The following is a 23046-nucleotide window of genomic DNA, read 5'->3' as shown; positions in this document are numbered from 1 at the left end:
ATCACAACATCACACCTGCCAACATCTCAGCCTGTGTTTGTGAAAGTGGCCTGTCAACACAGCAGCTGCCAACAACGACCCAGCCAAGTATTTTCATGAAGAGTTGGTCATTGGATTTCATCAAAAGTATGGTAGCTGGAGCGCTCTGGTTTGTCATTGGAGTGTTTCTCAAAAATGTTTTCATGTGCTGTGAGAGCCTCCTCGCTCTCTTCCTCTCCTCCAGTTTCTGTCAGTCTTCCTGCCATTAAAACGACACTGAAGCCCTGAAGGATTATCCTGTTTTCTTTCCAAGCAAAGCTACTGGATCATTGTAATGACAGGGTAGAAGTGCTTCAGTTGGATTGCTGTTGTTATCCTCTAGTGGTCTGTTTGATAGAAACACTCAGAGTTCACTGATAAATTCACTAAAAGGGAATACAGCCTAGTCTCTTCTGTAAAATCAATTTTTTTTATAGAACATTTTCAAGTTATCTTAATGATAGCTCTGCGCTCCTCCACTTTAATTAACAGTGAACAGTCAATTTTACATCCATCTTTAAGGTCCAAATAGGTGTACAATATGTTCTACATAGTTGAAGTAGGGTCTAATTTTAATTACGTAGATCTCATTTACTCTGCACTTGACTTCACTTCATTGACTATTTAAGTGTAATTTTGATCGTAGTAATAATTCAATTCTGTTTCTCGTGAGTTGCAGCATCCCTCACATGAATGCTGGTTTTTCACACCTCATCCATCTGTAGACAGTGTGGAGTAACTGCACGAAAGAAAGAACAACAGTTTTATGGCTCTTTGCTGACCATACAAACTGAAAAACTGCCAACGCCGCATTTATTTCATGTCTACGCTTGCAACTAGTCTGTGAAAAGTAACACCTTAACTGAGTGGGAAAGATGCTGTTAAACTGAAGTTTGTAGTTTCCCCTTTGTTTGTGCATAATTGTGTCAGCTACTGATGAGTATATAAGGTCACATTCAGACAGTAGTTGAGTTTCTTATCATGCTGACATAAAGAGGTAAGAGTAACTTTGAGATTTTTTGTTCTTAGTACATTTATGTGATAATATCTATATGTGATAATCTCCAGTATTTGAAAAGCAGATGTCTTTCAATGATTTGTTCTTCTTTCAGTGCACTCATGGCGTCTTTCTGGTGACGTTCTATCACACACCCTGATTAAACCAACAAGCTGGTCAATTGCATGGACAAGGTACATTTATTTCTATTATACATTATATCTTAATGTCACAATTAGTGTTGTTATTGTCTGCTTCCAAAGGTGGAAATGTCTCTTAAATTCAGCTGAGAATTAAGCAATACCACTTCTTTAGTATACATTATTTTACACATAGACATGTTTACAATTCATCAACCCTGGGTGGCAGGGTGATGCAGTGGATAGTAATGTCACCTCACAGCAAGAAGGTTCTGGGTTTGAGCCCCGGTTAGCCCGTAGATGCCTGTAGGTGTGAATCTATTAACCAGTTTTGCTGAAATAATTCAAACCACATGTTCTGTAACTGTATTTTTTAAAACAATGAAACAATTTGGGGGTATCTGGACATAAATATTATATTTCTCAAAAAACAAACAAAAAAATCAACATTATTATACAGTGAGTAAGTGAGAAACTATAATTATTGTCCTCTGTTACATAACTATTGTGCAACTGTTGTTGTCCCCAGATGGTTGTCTTAGCTGTGGCTGTGTTTGTAACGCTGTCATCTTGTGCAGTTGGCTGCTCAGGGAACACAAATTCTGTGAGTGTGAGCTTTGTTCACTGATGTTACAAAGCTACAAGGAAGATGGAACGTAAAATTCATCCATTATGCAACAAAAGTTTTTCGTTTTCCCAGATGTTGTTTGGCACAGACAGAACTGTGCTGAGCATATAAAGAGAATAGAACATTTCATTTTATTAAAATCAATTACTTCCAAAGTTGTGTGACAAGCTCAAGTTTTTCTTTTTTTCCAGACTGAGCTGAAGCTTTGGAGCATGGAAGATCAATCTACTGCTGCTCAGCTGGCTGCTGTGTTTAAGGTGATACTGATTGGCACACCAAAAAAAAAAAGATTAATCAGCAACTTTTAATTATTTTAGTCATTTGTCTAGCAAAGTTTCCATCTTCTCAAATGTGAAGATTTACTGCTTTTCTTTATCTTATGTGACCAGAAATGTAACAACTTTGTGTTTGGTGGGACAAACCAAGATATTTCAAGACATCACCTTAACCTCATGATGGGCATTTTTCACTGTTTTCTGACATTTTATAGACCAAACAATTAATAGAAAGAATAATCCATAAATTAACCGATAATAAAATAATGGTTAGGTGTAGCTCTACCTGTAACGTTGCATGCAAAATTGAAAAATGAATGCTCAATCATTAAAACCCACCTTGTGTATTACAGAGGACGGGATAGCAGCCCTGCCTCTGTGTGTTGTGGACATGTGTTGGAACATCTGAATCACTCCTAATTATGTTAATCCTTAATTATTACAAATCTTTTCTAGCTTTTTAGGCTACAACATGTCAATCATTGCTAAAATTGCTCACTATGCTGTACTGCAGGAGATGGAGAGAATAAGGTGTGAACAAACAACACTTGAGCAGCAGCAGCATGCTCTGACGCAGGTAGTCTCTATATAGTTTTCTTTTCACATGTCTATACTGTGCATCAGCTCCTGAATGTGTCATTTCTTTTATTCACAGATGCATGCAGCGAGCCAAAAGAGAAGGGCTCAGAAGAAAGTTGGTCAGTCAGTGAAATAACATTCTTTACATAAAACTGAATGATTTACAATGTTCATTTTAACTCTTTATGTGCCTCGCTCTCTTGTTATGCAGGAAGAAATGTCCTTACTTATGGTACAAATGATGAGGAGGAAGACAACTTGCATTTCTCTGAGAAAGACTCAAGGAGGCGTGGTGACCCCTGCTTTCATTATACAGTCCTAGACCAGGCCTGGCGTGCCACCAACACCACCACCAAGTTTAAGATGTGTGACCGAAATGTCAAATGGAAAGGTAATTAGATGTCCTGTATAAATGCACTTTCTTTAGTATTGATTACATTGCTGATTACTTTTTTTCTTAAATCAAAGGTTGGTACCGCCTGTTCTACAAAGGGAAGAGTATTCAGATGCCTGAGAGGTGCGTCCCTTTGAACAAATGTGGCACCAACTCCCCACTGTGGCTGGCAGGGCCTCACCCAAAGAGGAGGGAAGGCATCGTCACCCGCAGAGTCTGTGGCCACTGGAAAAAGAACTGCTGCGCTTTCCGATCCACCCCAATCAAGGTCAAGAAGTGTCTCGGCAACTACTATGTGTACAAGTTCACCCAGCCGTCATCCTGTTACTTGGCTTACTGTGCAGGTATCACATACAAGTGGACATTTTTGGGGAAGTTTTACAAAAGTGCATTTACAGCTATTTGAGGATTGTTCTAAGATATCCAGAACCATTAATATGGGGTCTGGTTTAATATTTATGATGAGCCTAGCAGATGGTACTCAGATTTCAGACATTTGATTTGAGATAAAGTTTGAATATGTGAAATGGGTTTGTCTCTTTTTAAAATAAATTCATCTTTGAGCATGTGAATGTCTGTGCCTAAAGTGAATAAAAATAAGAATGGATCTCCTTACAACTCTATTCCCAAAGCTCCTCAGAGAGTCTGAGACACAGCTCACTGTCCCAAAACGTTTTGACAGAACAAATCTAAATCCTATAATCTTAAAACTTAAAACATTGCTTATCCTTTGGTGGGTCTAGGTACAGTATGTCTGATGTCTGAATGATGCTGTACGTCTTTTCTCAGATATCAACACGCTTGTATGTGGGCAGTGCAGAAGAAACCAATACTGTGAGAGCCGAGATAAGATTAACTGGAGGTGTAAGACAAAGAAAAGTAAGTCACTGTTTTGTGTTTTGGAGGCCAAGGGGGTCAATCACACTAAATGTGCATGTTTGCCAGATGATCTGTGCAAATATATTGGAGCTGCAGATTAAAATGTACATTCTGATGCTGATCTCATCTTGAAGGAATAGATGTTTTGCTTGTTTGCACTGAGTTAGATAAGATTGATATCATTGTCTTCTCTGTGGACTAAATACAGTATGAAGCTACAGAGGAGATGGGTTTCTTAGCTTTGCTAAGTGGGGGGAAACAGCTCGGAAACATAAGTTACTATAAGATATCATGTTTGTGGGCTTTAAAGGCACTGGTAGCCAGTTCTTTGAACCTCTGATCAGGCAGACTAGCTGTGTCCCCCTGCTTCCAGTCTAGTTTCTTTTGGTTCAATCTACTTTGTTTAATTTCAGTAAAAGTATTTGTAGCAAGAATCCAAAACAAGAGCAAAAGTAATGCAGTGATACTACTACAACTTATGGTAGTGATAATAAAATCTTCTTTCAGCTTCTTCCAAAAAGATCCACTTCTTTGTGTCTTACCCCGGCCAACTCAGAGGCAAAGTGAACAGGATCAAGTACAGTAAGGTGCTGGTGAACATGGGCCGGGCCTTCAACAGGAGGACTGGAGTGTTCAGGGCTCCGGTCAAAGGAGTCTACCAGTTCTTCTTCTCCACTCAAGCAGCCAGTGCGGGCCTTAAGACTGATCTGTGGCTTGTGGTCAATGGTTACTGGGTCGCTGTCTCTCACACACACATCTCCCGTCCCTCCACTGTCGGCAGCTTGTCCATGTACATGACCTTCCTCCGCAGAGGGGCTGTAGTGTACGTGACCCACAACTGTGGTAGGTCTTGGGCCAATGCTGCTTCCATGACCATTACATTTGGGGGCTCATTGATTGCACAGTTGAAATGATGTATGTTTAAACATTTTGACAATATTCTAAATTTTGTAGATTTCTAATGTATCTTTAAGTATGAATGTGAATGGGATTTTTATTTTAAGTAAACATGTTAGGAGTGTATTATGACAAAGTTTAAACCCTCTCTTTGCTATCAGTTCAAGTTGTTAACAGGTTTTTTTTATATATATAATTTTGGTGCTACATGAGATTGAATGTTAATTCCTCCATTGTCACTGCACAACACTCTGGATGAGTGTCAGCTAAATACCTGATGTAATACCTAAATGTCTGCTTTAATTCTTAAATGTAAAAATTAAAATAATTTAAAAAGGAAGTGTATTGCTGATTTCTAATTCCATTATGACTGCAATAATATTAGGATGTGCATTGGGAAATTCTGCATTCTCTCTTTTAAAATTGGTTAAAAAGATTACAGTACAATAAGAAATAAGTGCCAGAATCAGAGTAAAAAAAATGTTTTATTGGATTACAATCTATCTATCTATCTATCTATCTATCTATCTATCTATCTATCTATCTATCTATCTATCTATCTATCTATCTACAGTATGTAGACAATGCATTTGCCTCTGTTTTACACTAGGTGGCGTACCAAAATCATTGTAACTCTGGAGGATAACTGATGGGAGTTCAGTTCAGGAGCTCTCAAACAGGAGGCCCCATTCAGACTCAACATGGCCCGATCAAGGGAAATGGTTTGCTTTGATGGTACAAATGATAATATATATATTTTTTAAGTTTAAGAATGATACAACCTCTTTCTCTACTTTTCATTCATATCCCATTTAGAAATTTCTGACAGCCTTAATTTTTCCTTTTATGGTAACAGAGGGCATCATAAAAGTCGGGCCAAAACATTATGGTTTCCCTCCGAGTGTTTTACAACTTAGATGTGGCCTCGTCATCGCTGAAATATGTATCAGAAACAGTGGAGCAGTGGTCTTCAGAAATATTTGTAATGCTTTTCAACTTACACACAGGGCCAGACTGACCAACACCTCTCCACAGAGCGGGGGGCGGGGACTGGTGGAGAAAGCTTCGATTCTATTGGTGGACGGTCTGTGTGGGACTACAGGAGAGAAACTCCAGGAAAACGGACGGAGCTCGCGCACGATGCAACGGGACGGGGATACATTTCGGCGTAAAGAGGAAACTTTGTATGGACATGAGAATATTTCGGAATAATTTTGTACTTCTAACAGAAAAGCCGGACTTCTGAGAGGGAAAACGCGTTTACCTTCATTTACTTTCACCGTTTATCGCCACAGGGTGAATTTAAAAACCGTTTACGACTTTAATAAAACATGACTGAAATTACAATTTGACTTTTAACCCAAGGAATGAAAATGCGCATCGACCACACAGCTGTCCATTGAGGAGAGGAGGTGCCCAGTGAAGCCCGCCAATGTTCACCTTTTGTCGGCACTTCAAAGCAAGCCGTTAATATATATATATATATATATATATATTTCCTTTTCACGAGCTTCGGTGAGAATAAAGTAGAAGAAACATGGCAGAGCACGAGAGCCTGGAGTTTGGAAAAGCAGATTTCGTGCTTTTGGACAACGTGTCTATGGAAGAATTCATGGCTAACCTAAAACTCAGGTAAGCCAACCCTGCAGCGGTCATTCACCTTTGTAAACCCACTGGCAGACTAAATAAGCACTCGTGCTCAGGAGATTGAATACTGAGAGCGAGTATACGCTTCTCATGAGGTCTGAGGACACATTTAGTATATTTATAATATAATTTTATCCGGAAATATGTCTAAAAAACGATCTGGTTGACATTCAACAGGTGCTACGAGCTCATTCAGAGTCTTGTATTGTTCAGCATTGGTTCTCAGTTAAAATGTACGAATGAATAGAACTTGTCAAGACTACACCTGTGTTTGAATTTTGACTTCAACGTATGAAACTTCAAGTGGTTTGGTGGCAGCTCAAGGACGCAGCAACAATAAGCCATTTGTATGAAAGTTGTTACTATGAAACCACGCTGTAAATAGTGTACATTCCTTCTGATGCCTTCTTTCGATCAAACCGGTAATTCCCTTCGAAATATGCCACGAGAGACTCCACCCAAGCTGCACACATACACACACATGCACCGCACTGTTTGAACAGATTCTCGTGCAGACCGTTCTATCAGCTGTGTTGTCAGTGGCTCGGTGTCAAGCATGATGTCAAGCATGTTTTGTGAATGAAGAGAGGAGTGTGGGGTAGCATTACGTTTCAGATGGGCTGTGGCTTGGAATCAGTTTCCCCATCTTCTCTTCCTCACCTCTGCCATCTGTGATGAAAGTGCAAACTGATCCTTAATGAGAGTTTTAAAGAGCTTTTACTCAGCAGGACTTAGTGTTTGTGGACAGTTTTGTTTTTCTTTCAAAAGGAGATGATAGATGCTTCTTTCTACCGTAGAAAAATCTTAAAATAATTGACCTGTGTGTTCAAAGTTGCCTTAATAGTGGATGTTTTATGAGCACCAATGGCAGATGATAGATCAATTAACCACAGAAGTAAGTTATGTTGTAATCAGGACACCATAAAAACTATCTTTTGTCCAAATTTTAAGAACAATGGTCTGAAAATATAATTTCAAAACCCAAATTTAAGGACATAAATGCATAGAAAACAAAAATATGTCCCTTAATCATATGTTATTTAGAAGCAAAACATCTTTTATTAGTCTTCAATTAGCTTTTTATGTTGGCAGAACATACAGGAACAAAACAGGTTGTGTGAGTGGTTTTGATTTGTGAAAATTGAATATTGCTTTTTTTTTTTTTTTCTTTCTCTGGTATGTGTTGACATAATGATGGTATGGCTTGATGAAATCCTGAAAATGCCTGGTCTACTGGTCTAAGGTTTTTTAAATTCTAATACTTTTAAGTTCATTTATTAATTAGATGGTTGAATTGGATATGGTTAATATAAATTTTCAGCATCTTGTAAACCAGAGCAGGCTGGATGTACTGTAGGTGTATGAATGACACAACAGATAAAAACAACAACATAATCTTTTTTTTATATAATTTCTGAATACAGCCTGTAGTAGTGGTTGATAAATCCAAGTTTCAAGCCAGTCCCTGTACAGTATTTTACACAAACTGCCTGTAATGACCCGTGGAATAAATATTTGGAGGATTTGAAGGATGCAGGCTGCATGGTTTCCCTTCTATGGCCAAGCACAGTAAGCCACAGAGCTTACTTAGAGTTCTTACAAGGAGGAGTGTCCTCATCACAAAATGTTTGTGACTCCTTTCTCTGCATTTGGGATGATAAATGAAGACAATCTGTATTTTTATTGCCTTGTTATAAGAAAGTGAAATGGCGATTTCAAGAGCCACTTGTGGCCCTGTTTGAAACTAATACCTTCAAGCCTGATCTAATGTTTTTCTGCCTCTCCATAGTATGTTTCAGCAGTGGCATTGGCTCTTTATTTGTGAAATTCTTGTAGTCCCTGTAGATATGTACTGATTGGGAAAATAGATTGTAATTGAGCATTTGTTGATTGAAATCTGTAGAGCAGCCTGTGTGTGGGCCAATGGGCCTGTGTGTGTGACGTTGTTTTGTCAGCTACTATTCCCAAAGAGTAGATGGTCTGAATTTATCTCAACAGTTCTTTTGCTCAGTTGAAAGATAAGTTGGATTGTGGCACAGTTAAACAGGTTTCCCTCCAGTTTTCTATTTTTACTATGGAAATGAGTATGTTTGCATTTTCCTCATCTATGGATGCATTGCCCTTAAACAAAGTGATCAGCCAAAGATAAATCTATAGTTGTGTATCATTTGGAACAATTCATTGATTTATTGAGAAAATAATCAGAAAGTCAATTGTTACTGAAAATAATCGTTATTTGCAGCCCTAAACTTGAATGTATACATCTATGTAACTGTGTAAATGTGAAGATGAAAATGCACCAGGTGTACAAGTATAGATGTTTCATAGAGAACAGGGCAGTTCTGGTTAGCAGTGTTTTTACAGCCATACCTTTTCAATTAGATGAGCTGTGGTGTGAACAGTAGCTTTGGCTGTGAGGCATGAGGACCTGAGAGCAACCAGACAGCACCGGGCCTCATTTTCCGGACTCTGTCCCATTTTCTGACTGTTTGTTTTCCCTCCAGCTAGACATCTCGGTCCGGAGATGGCGTGTGCAGATTGTTATTTGTAAAGGGTGTGACCAGCTAGGAGAGCTTCCTTTTTGCTCCTTTTCCAGTAATTTGACGGTTTGTGCATGCGTGTGTGAGAGGGAGTGAACCACTTGATAGAGGGATGCAGAGGGTATGAGGCATACATTTATCCTGGTACAGTTACCTAGAACAAATGTATGCACATCACTCCTTGGTGTATTCAACGCTACATGTGGAATCTGAGCCTCACTGTCAAATATCTGGCATAATGAAAAAGGCTTGCTGCACACCAAAGCTCAGCTCTTGACCCACTTAACAAAATTAATTTATTTGGAAATGTTTTCAAGTTCCTGAGGAGCAAACAAGGCGCTTTGTGTGTGTTTTATCAGGCTTGCTCACATTGTTCACTCTTCCAGAACTTGCAAAAATCCCCAAATATTTTTCTGTATATATTTTGTAGTGGGTCAAAAGCAGAGCTTTGGTGTGGAGCCAACCATCATGTAGTGACTCTCCCAGCGCCAGAGTTTAGTTTGCAAACGACTGAATTACACTGCTGAGCAGGGGATTTCTTGTGTCATTAAATGCCTGCGATGTTGAGTAGGTAATCAAGTCACCCAGTGGCTGCATGTGAAGCGTGATTTGGAAAAGCTTGCTTGTTTTCCCTCAGTGTGGCCAGGCATGGTTGTTCAAGTTGACATTTACTTTGTTTGACTTGAGGTTGAGCTGAGTGCCCTGTTCCAGAGAGCCTCCCAGTCTCTAAATAGAGCCCAGCAGATGCCCAATCTTTCTGTAGAGATGTCTAGTTGGATAAAAGTTCAAGCCAAATCCCTGTAGGGTCTTGGGAATGTTGCCTGAACTGACCCACTCAGCAGATAAGGCTTCATGGACCTAAACTGTGTGGCACAGCCCACTGCAACAACATGTGTTTATGTAGAAGAATCATCTGATATATGATAAAAATGACTCATGACAGGAAAATACAGTGGATTACAGATGGGAAGGGAATTGTAGTATCAAAACACATTTTTTAACTGTGATTGCTCTCTCATTCTATAAATTGTTATTTAATTGATGTAGGGATACCACAAGTCATGCATACTGAACAGAAGAGTTCCCCTGCAAATGACATGAATTCAGTGTCTTCAGAGGGATTGGTGCCATGATGGCTACACCACAGAGTCACTAGTACTGTCCTCTTTAACCTCTCTAAACAAAGATGAAATAAAGGCAAAGTTTTGATTATTGGAAGCTGTTGAAAAGGTTCTCTGCATTCTCTGCTGTGGGTTTTGCTGTCCTGTAAGCTTGCAGTATATGTGCATATCCCACCAGACAGGCACAGTTTTATTTTCAACTAAATGTCTTTATAAGGCAGGATTGTTTTGTCTGTCCCCAGGAATCCAGGAAAAAAAAACATTCCTGCAAAACTGCTGCATGCTTCCCAAATAATTATGGAAAGATTTTTTTAAATTTGTGTTGCAAGTGTGTGTCTGATGATATTCCAGATCACAAAACTGACAACCATTACTACTCCATGTAAACTTTTTTAAATCTATTTTTGTGCATATGAATGAAAATGGGTCAAGAGCGACATGACAGGGTTTGTGCTTCACAGGATGGTTGAGGTTGTTTGTTTTAATCTCACTGGAGTACATGACGGGTGGGGCTCATATCCCATGGCAAAACACAATCAGTTCCCAAATATGTGCACTATTTGAAACTCAGCTTAATACATAACTGAATCGCTCAGATGTGGCAAGCACCACTGTCTGGTACAAATATGTTCAACCAGAGGCTAAGAATTCTTAGCCCAGGACTGTACCATCCTTGTGTTTTTCCACTGGGCCAGGGACATTTAGAGAAAACATTGTGCTGAAATTCTGAAAAGCTCCTGTTTGTTTGACTGTATGAACTGCTCCGAGTGATTTGACCTTTGAACCCATCAATGGGGAGTTAAAAAGGACTTTGAACAGGAAGTCTCCAATAATATGAAGCAGGCCAATGAAACAGGAAAGCTGGCATTTCCCTGCCCTTGCTGCTCATATTTCATTGTTTCCTGAAGCTCCTCTTCCGAACCAAGCTGGCAATCTTATGTGTAGACAGAACACGTATTTGAGATTCAGAATTGTGAGGATTTTATTCTCAGGTAGCATAGACACATGAGTAATATAACCCACAATGCTATTCTTTAAAGTTAACTTTAACACAATCTCTGGTGTATCCTGGCTTTTCCTCTTAAATTATTTGGAAATTATTTTCATGTGCTATGAAAGGAACAATGTGTCTCCTGTTGCAAGTGCTCTAACTGCAGGTAGACTAGAGGAGGTGTGGTGCAGAAAGGAACAACTTCCCTCTTTTCCTCGTTTTTTCCTGCAGAATGAGCAAGGGATCAAAATACCCAAGTGACTCCTCCTGTGTGATATGGTCCAGTAAATGAGCCTGTCTTTCTTTTCAGTGAAGAACACGGGTGAAACTGAAAACACTTTTATATGTCTTAATGTCACAGTTTAAACTTAAAGGTATCGCCTTCAGCCGGTAACAATTTTAGATCCAGGGTCTTCTCCTCAGCTTGAACCTTCTTATTTGCTTTTTTCATGCCTTTGTTCATTCCTCAGCAATAAAACTAAAGTCCATGTGCAGAACACACAGTCCTGGCTGTCCGTACCCTGCAGCAAAGATAAAAATGGGTGATAGTGTGTGGCAGATGTCTCTAAGAATATTTAATCCCAACCTGCTTATTAAAGTTTTTTCCTCTTAGTGGTGGTCAGTGACTGGAAGAGAAATATTTATAGATGAATTCTAAGATAGACAGTGTTCTCCTGTTTGCTTCCTGCTCATTTGTCCAGTAGCTCTTACCCTGGCCAAGACCAGCAGAGACAGAGCGCAGTGTCAGTACAATCATAGGCTTGAAGGTGCAGGATCTGAGGCCAATTGTTCTAGATCAATTTGCTTCTTTTATGTTTTAGTAGTTAAAACTTAATGAAAACTCCTTATGCAAGTGCTGCTTCTGTGCCTCAGACTGACATTCCCAGGAGATTTCTTGCTAATCACGAAGGAAAAATAGTCTCCCATGAACTGCTGGATTCATAGAAGGCTCTTAGAGAAATGCCTCGTAGGCCTGCTCCCCAGCAACCCAGCAGTGAAAAGTCCAGTCTCGCCACAAGAATTTCCATACAACCGTCTGTAATCTGAAACACATTACCATCCTTACATAAACAGGGGCTGTGCTTGTGTAGCTTTATTCCCCTCTAAAATAAGTTCACCAGCTCCCAGAGACGTCTCATTTGTGGACTGCCTGAGTTGGCAGGCGGGGTCCGGAGCAGGCTGTTTTAGCACAAGCTTACTGTGCTTCCAAGACCAGTGTTTTTTTAGTGCCCTTGTGTCATAGTTTCTTGCCATTTCATCTAGCCACTGCCTTTCACAATGTTCTCTTATAACTCAGGTATTATATTGCCACTGGTATTTAAAATTTTCAAATTACAATTTAGGGTTTCCTGCTGCTGAGGTCAGATCAGGTCACTGAAATGGTCTTGATGAGCCTGCTCATCAGTGAGGAAGTTGAAGGTTTCTCTCTGTTCAAATTCTGGTTGTCTCGTGTATATATATATATTTTTGATATTCAGGGAAAATTTTTCTTTGCTGTCGTAGTACAGTGTCACTAGGGGATTTGGCGTCAGTAGGGGTCACATTAAGGCTGTCTGGCTCATGATTTAAGAAGCAACCGCATCCTCTGTCTGCAACATTACCCCCAGACACAACTTCCCAGAAGCCTTGTTCTCTGACACAGGCACACATGAGACACGATGCATTCATGCAGCACTCTTATCTCCTACGTGACCCTCATTCGCTGAGGTAATGAGTGTTAAGGTTTTCAAGAATCAGCTTGCATGCCGTTGTTTGGGAGTCCCTAATGATGCGTGTGACTCAGATGGCTGATGTTGCACATGTGAGTGAGTGTGTGTGGTTGTGACTATATGGGTGTTTTTTGTTCTTTGTGTGTGTTTGTTGTGTCCTAGGCAGCTGTGATGTCATTCTCTGCTTCTTACAGTGTTGTATTGTTCCTCTGTCCACCTGTTGGAACTGTGCCTTGAGCCGCAGTGGGGGTGGAACAGCTTACTCACTTTCACAGCCAGCGCCTCACATCACTTCACAGTCACACAGAGACATACACACCAGGCTGGATTATTTACTGCCACTATACAATGCACAGTTTAACAATCGTTGGACTGGAGGACAGTCGCTAAGTACATTTACTCTATTAATCATTTTATCAAAAGTTTCAGTCCATATAAAAATGCACACATGGCAGAGTGAGATGTTGTTCCTCACGGAGCCAGGTAATAAGAAAGCACAAAACATAAGGTGCAAAAACATAAAAAAATTAAACTGTGTAATATTTCACAATACTTCAGATGTATTTTGTGGCCCATTTGAAGGGACTCAACCCCTACAATGAGAATTAGTGGTCTAAACTGACTAACTGCATACAAAGTAGTTAAAACTACCTCTAACTCGAGCAGCAACAATTTGATAATGTAATAGAAGATGATAAGGGCCAAGTACTTTGATTTTTGACATTTTAAGTACATTTTGCTGATAATACTTATGTAGCCTTACGTAAGCACGCTTTAAATGCAGGTCTTTTACTTGTAATGGAGTATTTTTACATCATTGTATTTATACTTAAGTAAAGTTTTGAGTATTCCACCACTGTCTAGAGAGGAACAAGTCCCATTTTTTTCTACCCCTACCCATTTTCCTCACATTGTCTATTCATGCTGTTGTTCTTTGACCATCTGTCTGTTTTTGTGCTCTTCCCTGCCCTCCTTTTAGCCCCGATAGAAATCATAGTACTTTCCTGAAATAGCATGTTGAGTAATGTCTGGTTCTTTTGGATCAGTTCTTTTCTTTTTTTCTCATTCTCTTTTTCTCCAGTCATCCCTTTTCATTGCCGAGTCTGCTGCAATTTTTACATCAGCCACTGGTGCTGCTGGCCAATGTGTTAAAACGTAAACAGGTTCTGCATTGGGCTAGCAGCCAGGTCCAAAAACCCCACCACCACCCCCTCCCTTCATTTTTCCTGCTTTCACCAGAGGGATCTTTTATTGAGTGAAATCCTCCTCCTCTTACTTACGTCCTGTCATAGTAACGGCTCAGTAGTGGTGTATAAATATGAGTGTGTGTATGTGTAAAGGGGTGTGGTGGATGGCTGCAGTCACAGTCAGCAAAGAAAGGAGGGTCAGCCACCTGATCTGTAGCCTGGCTGTTTACACATGGCTCCCATTTCCCCTAAGTATCCAGACCTGCTAGCCTCATGAGAACATCCTGTAGTGTGAATGGGAGGAACACATGCTGCTAAGCACTGTTGAAAGCATGGCCTTATGAGTTTGTCTGTGAGTGTGCTTGTTGAACTCTTGTTACCACTTGATAAGGATTGTTTTTAGGTTCTCCAGAGTACATGCAGGATAGATGTAATTAATGCTTATGAAGTCTAAGTCACTTAACCTAAACTTGGTTGAACACACACAGGTCTCTCTATTAGTGGATGTAGAGATAAAGTTTATATTTATGTTCTCACAGAGCATTCAGATGTTGTTATTATGGAATATGAACAGGGGACTGACTTCTGCTGTCAAGCAGTGAAATAGATGTGGAAATGTTGCAGCGATCACAGTTAACCATTACCAGAACCATTGCCCTCACTGTCGATTGATTTCTTTTTTCAACTGTAATCCTTGCTCTGAAGTTCTCTCAGTTTCATTTTTATCAGGAGCATCAGAAACTTTTCTTTGAAGCTTCCTAGGTTTTTGCTGCCACAAGCCATGGTTGCTCCGCTCTTCAGCTCTGACAAACAAATCAAAGTTGATGAATGATGATATTGATTTATTTTGCAGCCCTACTTGAATCTTGTATATGGTACTGTATTCACATGAATTCATAGTATCATCCACAAGATAAACAGTTCACAGTGTAAAGATGATATATTGTGTTGACAGATAGGGAGTCTGCTTCTCTCTATGTCTTTGTCTCTTTCTAATTTCATAACATTATATCAGACGACAGACATTGAATCATTAGAGAGCAGAAAGTGGGACAGGGTTTGTTCATGTGTTCAAAACAGAGCCATTAGATAATAGAAGATTTAGTCAAGTCTTTGTCATCAGGACATAAAAAGATGATGTAAGATATCACACAGTTATTAGTTGTTATTATTTGTTATTTATTTTAATTTTTTAGTTTATTATTTTTTTATTATTTTTTCATAATGAGTAAAATCTTTCTTGCCTTGTATTGAAGTGTTACATAGTCTGTCTCCCTGCTCCCACCCGGCTGCAGGCAAGCCGTACTGGTAGCAGGGAAACTACCTCTTCTGATTTTGGGAGAAGATTAATGTGGGCCTAAGGGAGGGTGGATGTGTTATGTGCTGATGAGCTGCGTCTCCCACAGACAGTCTGGGAGCTGCTGTTTAGCACTAAGCAGGCTTTACAAAGCAGCGGAAAATCCCCTTAATGCAGAGCCCAGATGTCTGATGGCTGCAGACCGTGAAGGAGGCCTCTGTCACACTGTACATAAAAGAGTGTAGTGGAGGAGAGAAAGGTGGTTCACTTATGACTTATTTCTAGTGGGTCCCCAGAATGAACTACGTTATAGTGAAATGTTTGAGACATAAGAATAGTGTGATCATACTCTGGTTCTGTTTAACACGTTTAAGAACCTTGTCCAAGCAGAGTATATGTTTATTAGCCACTAAGGAACAATAATTCTCATAGAGAGTTCATAAATGTACAGCTGTACATCACATAACACAAAATGACAAGCCTAGTTTACCTATGAATCAACATACACTTCATTTACCCCTTTACCCTCTCCTCCCAATTTTATTTCTTTTCCAATTTACTGTATGTCCCCTATAATACTTGGTTGATGTAAACAGGAAGTATAATGTTGCCATGGATTCACTGAGTTGCATTGTGGGATAAAACCTGGTACCCCTTTTTTGTAGTCTGTATTTATTTTATTTTTTTTTGTATGGATGGAATGTACAGACAGACAGTCTCTGGATAGAAAACATAAAAATGTGATGATTCTCTAGCAAATTCTGGAGCTATTAGAAGCATCTTGTTTTGTTTACGAATTCCAAGTGGATTTCAAGACATTTATTTGTTATAGAGATCGAAGGTAATGATATTTTTGGAAAGTGACACACTAGTCTAAAATAGTCAAACACAGGATATGATGCCTGTGTGTTTGACTAAGTTATGACTCAGAGAAGAGGCTCAAGTACCATAATTGCTTCCATGACTGTATGTCACAGCTGCTGTTGTTGGCCATTTGGTAAACAGATCAAATCAGTGGGCAAGACTACAATAACTACTGTCCTGTTGTTTTCAGAACACAAGCATGTACCTGTCCCTTTCACCTCATATAATATCTTTGCTTCACATCTCTCCCTCTGCACCCCCTCTTAGTTGAGATGGTGTGAACTATTCACATGTCATAGATGTAGTGTAATAATGAGTGTATGTACAAGACATTGATTCATTTTTAGAGCGTCTTAAAGTAGAAAGGCTGGGAACTTCTGTTATCAACAATAGCATGCTTCCAACTTTGTGGCAACAGTTTGTAAATGGCCTTTTCCTGTTTCATGATAATGCTCTTGTGCACAAAGTCGACTCCATAAAGAAACAAGTTTTTCCCAGTTTGGTGTGGAAGAATTTGACTGGCCTGCACAGAGCCCTGACCTAAACCCCACCCAACACCTTTGGGATAATCTACAAAGCTGACTCAGAGCCAGAATTTATCACATTAACATGAGTGCTGGACCTGACTAATACTCTTGTGACTGAATGGGAGCAAATATCTGCAGCCAGGTTTCAAAAGTCTTCCCAGATATATATATATATATGTAAATGTATAAGTAAGAGTGGTTGGCTGATATTAATAGTCACAGTTACACTATTGAATTCGCTCATGATTGTTAACCGGTAGACATATGGTTAACAGTTACGTGCTGTTTGCTTTGGCACTGTTTATTCAATCGTCTGACTTTGGTCTGAACTATGTAATAATGCCCCCAGAGACAGTATTACATCAATTTTGCATTTCAGACCTCAGTCAGTGACATAATTGCTGAGAACTGATGTTAGATTACCGTTTTCCTCTTCCTCAGATCCATTCAGATCTGACCATTGAATCCATCTGCTGAACTGCCTGATCCAGTAGCTTCAGGATGCTACTCTTTTCTTACCCTCAGTGACTTATTTTGTTGCTTATGACTATGAACTCATGAATGAACTTTCAGCAGCAGAGGGCAGAGAATAATTGAGTTATACTTGAAAGAACGGCCAAGAAAGACATTACTGGGAAATAATTGTGGTGGAAGATCGGTTTGGATCAACTCTTCATTATGTTTTGTTTCAACTGTCTCAAGGAAACTTTTTCACTAAATGTATCTGCTAAATCTGCTTGCTGTTTTATAAGAATTTGGGCTGCAAGTAATGATTGTTGTCTTCACTGGTGTCTTAAAATGTCTCAAAATAGTGAACAAATTCACAAATTCAGTTCACTATCATTTATGGTAAAGAAAAGTATCAAATCCTCACACTGAGAAGCTCTAACCAGTAAATGTTTGGCATTTTGCTTGAAAAGCGAGAAAAACTGTTATTCAGTTATCATTTCATAAATGAACTAATCTTTTCATTTCTGAAATCTGTTTGAGAAATTTGTCATTAGAGCAAGCTCCAGTCGTTTAGATGAGATGAACAATAACAAAAGTGCCTGCTTCTCTTAAAGGAAAAACAGTGTTTGAAAGACAAAATGTCTCCTACCCAGCAGCCACAGGGATAAGCCCTAAAGTATACTGCTATTACTCTAAACAAGCACAGTGATGGTAATGAATCCAGAGATAAAAGTGGAACAGCCACAGATTATCTCTCTACCCTTCATAATGCCTAGGATGACCCTGAAGTTCAAAAACTCAATGATGACAACACGTGCTGGTGCAGGTCATGCCAATATGGGTTGCAGATTGCACTACAGTACCAATATAGCACACAGTTCATACACGCATTTCACAGTTCACACAGATTCCTTCATCAATACAACTTCTATGACATAACAGAAACACAAAAATAGATTTAGGTCAAAATAAACTTAAAACTAGTCTTGAAATTCTGCTTTTGGGACAAATCTGCACCTGCTTGGATTGAATTTAACCCACAGAGTCCAACAGGGCTGATAGATGTTTTATGACGCATCATAACATACAGTAGCCTACTTTTCACGTTTGAATTGCTCAGCATGTATGTCCTTATAACTGGATCTTGTTGTCCTGCTGAAGATTGTAACATATGTGAAAGTAGAGACAGGCAATCATATAAAATGTTGTAATTATGTCACTGTGTCCAGCCCCAGGGTAAAGATGTTGAGGGTGGCATTTGAGTCACATTTACCTCTTAATTCTTGTCTCAAGTCTTTTTTCATGTTTTTTGAGGGGAGAGGGGAGGGATTGTTGGCGAGAAAATGTCATAAATCGCTCTCACTCCTCTCTGAGTTAACCATAAAAAAAGACCCACCCAAACAAGATTGGAGACAGTGGTTATACTCGGCTTTGCTCTGTAATTCACATCTGAAAGGAGTGTGTCGTGTGTGTGTACATGCAGTAGGTTTGTGCACCAGTGTATGTGTGTGGTATCAGTGTTCCTCTGGTATTTTTAGGGCACACAAAGTTTTCTCGGTTGAGTAGTTTCCCTTGTGTTTTCATGTAGAACAAATCTTTGAAGTCACTTTTTAACATAAGTGCACAGCTGGTTTTGTGTATGTCTGAATAAGAGGTGGAAGGTGAAGGGTGTGAAAGATTCAGATGGTAAACAACAATTTCTAGTACTGTCAGTACTGTCAGGCAATGTGAATGCAGCACAGCTCTTCTTTTTATCAGCAGTTTTATTTTGGCTTAGCTATAGGGGAGTGACTTTTGACCATGAAACAGAGACACAGCAGCTCTAGACAACCAGGCTCCTTGTCTATCTAGCTCTAGCTACTATACCCACGAGTTGCTATGCTAACATTAGTTACCAGAGCACAGGTAGATTATGTGGGGTTGTAATGTTTAGTAAGAGAGAGCATGCATTTTACATTTTACTGTGATGTTTTTGGCCAGAATAATGAGATGAGAGAGAAATAGATGAGAGTCAGACTGTATAAAGTCATCAGAGGACAGTTTGTGTTCATGATCTTTCTTCCTCCCTCTTTCACTTCATCCTGACTCTACCTTCACTCTCTGTATCTGTCTGTCTGTCTCTCATTTCCTGGCAGCTCTTGGGAGGGGTCCTTTTTGGAAAGAGATCACAAGGCTGCAGGTCAGACCAGTTTAGACACACTTCCCTTCACAGCTGGACAGACAGAAAGATGAAGGACGGGGGAAATAGATGATGATATAGAGGGAGTTGCGCTGTTAAACCTGAGGATTTATCTGCTGATTTTAACCCGGCCTGTCAGCTCTACATACTGTCTAACTTTAATTCTCTTTAAACTCATATCTCAACCTTTATCTGACCTGTAGTTTCACATGGTTCACTGCTCAATTCAGTCTGCAAATTAAAAAAAACAGACAGATGACTATGTAACCAAATTAAAATCTGATTCAGTTTCCATGCACCTATAAATAGCATTTCTGTGAGACTATTATGACCCATACGGTTCTCTAATCTCTGTCCTGTGTGTCATTTAAATCCTCCTAAATGAGAGTGGAACAGATGGATCAGCCAACCCTGTATCTCAGTTGACACGCTCCAACTGATTGATTGTCTCCTCTCCTCTACTACATTTGGGCCTTTCAGTGATTTTCTATCGTTCTTAACTGTGCAGTTTCACAAAGACTTTTGATGATATTGGATGGTTTGATTGTGGTTTGTTTATACAGTGTGTAATATTTTTCTATTGGGTGGGAAATATGAAAACCACAATACCAGACCGACACGCCCAATAATAATGTTTATACAGATATTCCCTTAATGCGTGTTTGAAGAAAAGAGATTGAAAGTATTTATTTTCCCTGATCTCCATGTCAGTTTTGAAACAGAATCAACAGAATCTAATCTTACACTGAACGATCTCTCTGTAATAATTACTAAAAGGTCAAACTCATTCCTATGATAGAAAGAAGTCTCCACCTGTCATCTTGTTCAAAAGAGCATTTTGAATTAGCCCTAATGTTAGTGCTTCACTCATTTCAAAATCAGAATCGGACTTAATTGCCAAGTAAGTTTGCACATACAATGAATTTGTCTTAGTATTTCAAACAGTGATAGTAAAAAAAAAGAGCAAAAAGCAAAAACTATATTTACAAGGAGCATAAATATACTTAATTAAAATGTAAGAGCTGTATCTTCAGTCTTTACAGGCTGTTCAGTTAGATAAACGTTAGAAACATTTCCAGTGATTGTGTCTGTCCTTGTGCTAAAAAAATATAGATTTTTAATCATAAGGACAGGTACAACATTGGTGGCATGCGTGGCAGATACAGATTTTAAAAATTTCAACTGTACACAGTAATAACTGAGAGTAAAAGCCAAGATTAAATTAGCACCTCAGCAAGGTCATCAAATGCCTTCAGAACAGTTTCAGCGCTCCATAGTACTGATTCTTCAGGTAGTCAGCAGGATGGATGGAACACCATTCTTCCAAAAGATGTTCCCTCATTCGATGATGGTGGTGGAGAGCATTGTCTAAAATCTCTCACAATATTCAGCTGAGTTAGAATTTTTTTTTTCTTTTTTTTTTCAGAAATTCAAATAATAAGATGACAGTTCAAGACAATTCTGTCTAAATTATCACACTGGTATGTTTATGATACTGATGCAAAAATTCTGTCTTATATTGCCACAAATCACTGCTGCTTATTGATTACACAGTGGTGTAATACAAGCAGATGTTCTCAAGTGATAGCTTCCTCAATGTTAAGGGCATAGCAAAATGTTCATGCCTGTTCCAGTTGGTGCACATCCTTATTACATACTCTTTGGAACCAACTCAATGTCCAATATGTAAAACACCTATGCATCTACTCATTATGGATTACAGACAATGTTACCTTCCTTCCATGCATGTCCAGCTGGTATCTTAGATACACCCCTCCCGTTGTGTAAACCATTGTTGACAATCCTCCAGAGGCCCTTGTACATGTGCATGAAGTGGGCAGCTCGCTGTGTTGGCCCATGCAGAGGGAGATCGAGGGCCTGTCTCAGACAAAGACCTCCGATTGACATCTGAACAATGGAGCGGGCACACAGCAGCCTCCTGACAGAGGAGAGGGGGGCACAATGGGTCTTTTTCTGTAGCACCAAGGGAGCAGGAGCCAACATGTTAGCTTAGCTGCTAACACTGTAGAAATTACAGTGAACCTGCTTATTCTTTGCATTTTGCATTAGCCTGTTAAGTGGACTGTGACTCTGACAGATGGTTGTTTGTTTTTGCTGGATTTGCTTTTATGCATGTAATCAAATTTAGAATATAACGGATTAACGTAAGGGGCCAGTGTGTTTGCAAAATTTAGCTGTCAATATACAAGTAATTTATACATAAATAGGGCATTTCAGCCCTTATCAGATGTTTTTAGTTTGTTTGGTCTTATTAATTTGTAAAATGAATAGCTGTGTTGCAAAGTTTACACAGTTTGCGCTAAATGATACAAAATTCTCCATCATTTCCTTGGATGGAAATAAGCATTACTTTACAATGACACTCCTGTATTCCACCATGCTGTGATCGTCCCACCCTGTCCAGGACACATGAGCATTCTATGTCTCTGGCACCCATTTGTGCCCGTTTGTGCATGGCCTGACATATATTGTGAATACTCACATACAAATCACACAAGAATGAGCTAATCCTTTTATGGTCTGTTACAGACTTTTATACAGTAATCTGTCCTTTGTTATTCTCTGTTTTGACCATACATCCGTGTCCATGGAACCTTTTGTCCTTGGAGGATAGATCTAATCTAATGGAAAAAAAAGTTTTTAAACACCGTCACCAACATCATTTCAAAGTTTAGAGAAGATAAGGTGGATTAAAAGGGCCAAGGCTCATATTCCTGTCAAGGTTTGGGAAACCTTTGTGCTAACAAACATTTTGCTCATTACAACAACATCAAAGCTTGGAGGACTTTCTTTATTGCTTAATGTGTTCTTTAATAAGCAACTCAGCACTTTAATCTTAAAAATTATATCTCATTATTTGGCAAGTCTTAAAACAAACATGAATGTTTGAGTTTTTCTGGCAATTGCTTCAAACCCACAATCACAAATACTTCACATAGGCCCATTAGGAAATAATATGCTATTGGCCTTGTTTGCAAGGCAGTGGTAGAGGTTTGGCAAGTGTGAAGAAAGAGGCCATTCTTCTGTGGAGAGAAACTGGGATCCTAGTCCTCTTTGGAGAGAGGAAGGAAGTCAGGCAGGCGGCCTCGGGTGGAGAGACAGAGAGACAGAAAGATTGTGTGAGTGAGAGAGAGAGAGGAGGGCACAGAGAGGGAGACTGAGACAAACTGAGGAAAAAAAACCTCCAAAACTATGTGGCTACTTTAACATTATGTCCATTTGTGACAGTTGAACAAACTACAGGCTTTAATCTGTTGCTATCGGCCTCCACTCCCCTGGTTTCAGGCATTCCACCAGATTTTGGAGCCTGGCTGCAGGGATTTGCTCCTATCCAGCCACAAGAGCATTAGTTAGCTGATGTTGGGAGATAGGGTCTGGCTGACAGTCCAGTTCATTCCAAAGGTGGGATGGTGTTCAGGTCAAGGCTCTGTGCATGCCAGTTGCCAATTGTTTCTTTACTTTTCATACTCACAACCACAGTTACATAGTATGGAAGACATACAAAACATACATCACAGTCATAACAGAGCAATTGCACCCAGCAGGGGTAAAATACAATATATATTACTCAAAGATTATTTTAGAAAGACACCAGACATGCCAATAACATTATGATTCTGGTGTCATTCAACCTGAAGTTACAAATGGTCTGTGTGTACTTTTGATTTTTATCTAATGAATACCTTTCCATCTTAAATTAATAAAT

General features: G+C 39.4%; 2 protein-coding genes across 3 annotated transcripts in view; both read left to right on the top strand.

Moving 5' to 3' along the window:
- The first annotated feature begins 933 nt into the window (after nucleotides 1-933).
- Nucleotides 934-5147, top strand: LOC108891980 (uncharacterized). 2 transcript variants are annotated; one of them, XM_018689376.2, is made up of 10 exons: nucleotides 935-1015; nucleotides 1131-1209; nucleotides 1685-1759; nucleotides 1975-2040; nucleotides 2573-2635; nucleotides 2714-2756; nucleotides 2849-3028; nucleotides 3106-3375; nucleotides 3821-3910; nucleotides 4418-5147. In XM_018689376.2, the coding sequence occupies exons 2-10, from the start codon at nucleotides 1201-1203 to the stop codon at nucleotides 4822-4824; spliced, it is 1203 nt and encodes a 400-aa protein (XP_018544892.1). In that variant the 5' UTR covers nucleotides 935-1015; nucleotides 1131-1200; the 3' UTR covers nucleotides 4825-5147. The 2 variants fall into 2 exon arrangements, with proteins under 2 accessions (XP_050922364.1, XP_018544892.1); XM_051066407.1 differs by lacking the exon at nucleotides 2573-2635 and having other exon boundaries at nucleotides 934-1015.
- A 739-nt stretch (nucleotides 5148-5886) lies between these two features.
- Nucleotides 5887-23046, top strand: part of myo1d (myosin 1D) — a 94466-nt gene continuing 77306 nt past the window's right edge. The window contains exon 1 of the mRNA XM_018689436.2: nucleotides 5887-6439. Coding sequence (XP_018544952.1) covers nucleotides 6345-6439 — 95 coding nt within the window. The 5' untranslated portion in view covers nucleotides 5887-6344. The remainder of the gene's footprint in view (nucleotides 6440-23046) is intronic.

This window comes from Lates calcarifer, linkage group LG23 (assembly GCF_001640805.2).
Source record: "Lates calcarifer isolate ASB-BC8 linkage group LG23, TLL_Latcal_v3, whole genome shotgun sequence".
Lineage (NCBI taxonomy): Eukaryota > Metazoa > Chordata > Actinopteri > Centropomidae > Lates > Lates calcarifer.
This window is presented reverse-complemented; position numbering and strand designations above follow the sequence as displayed.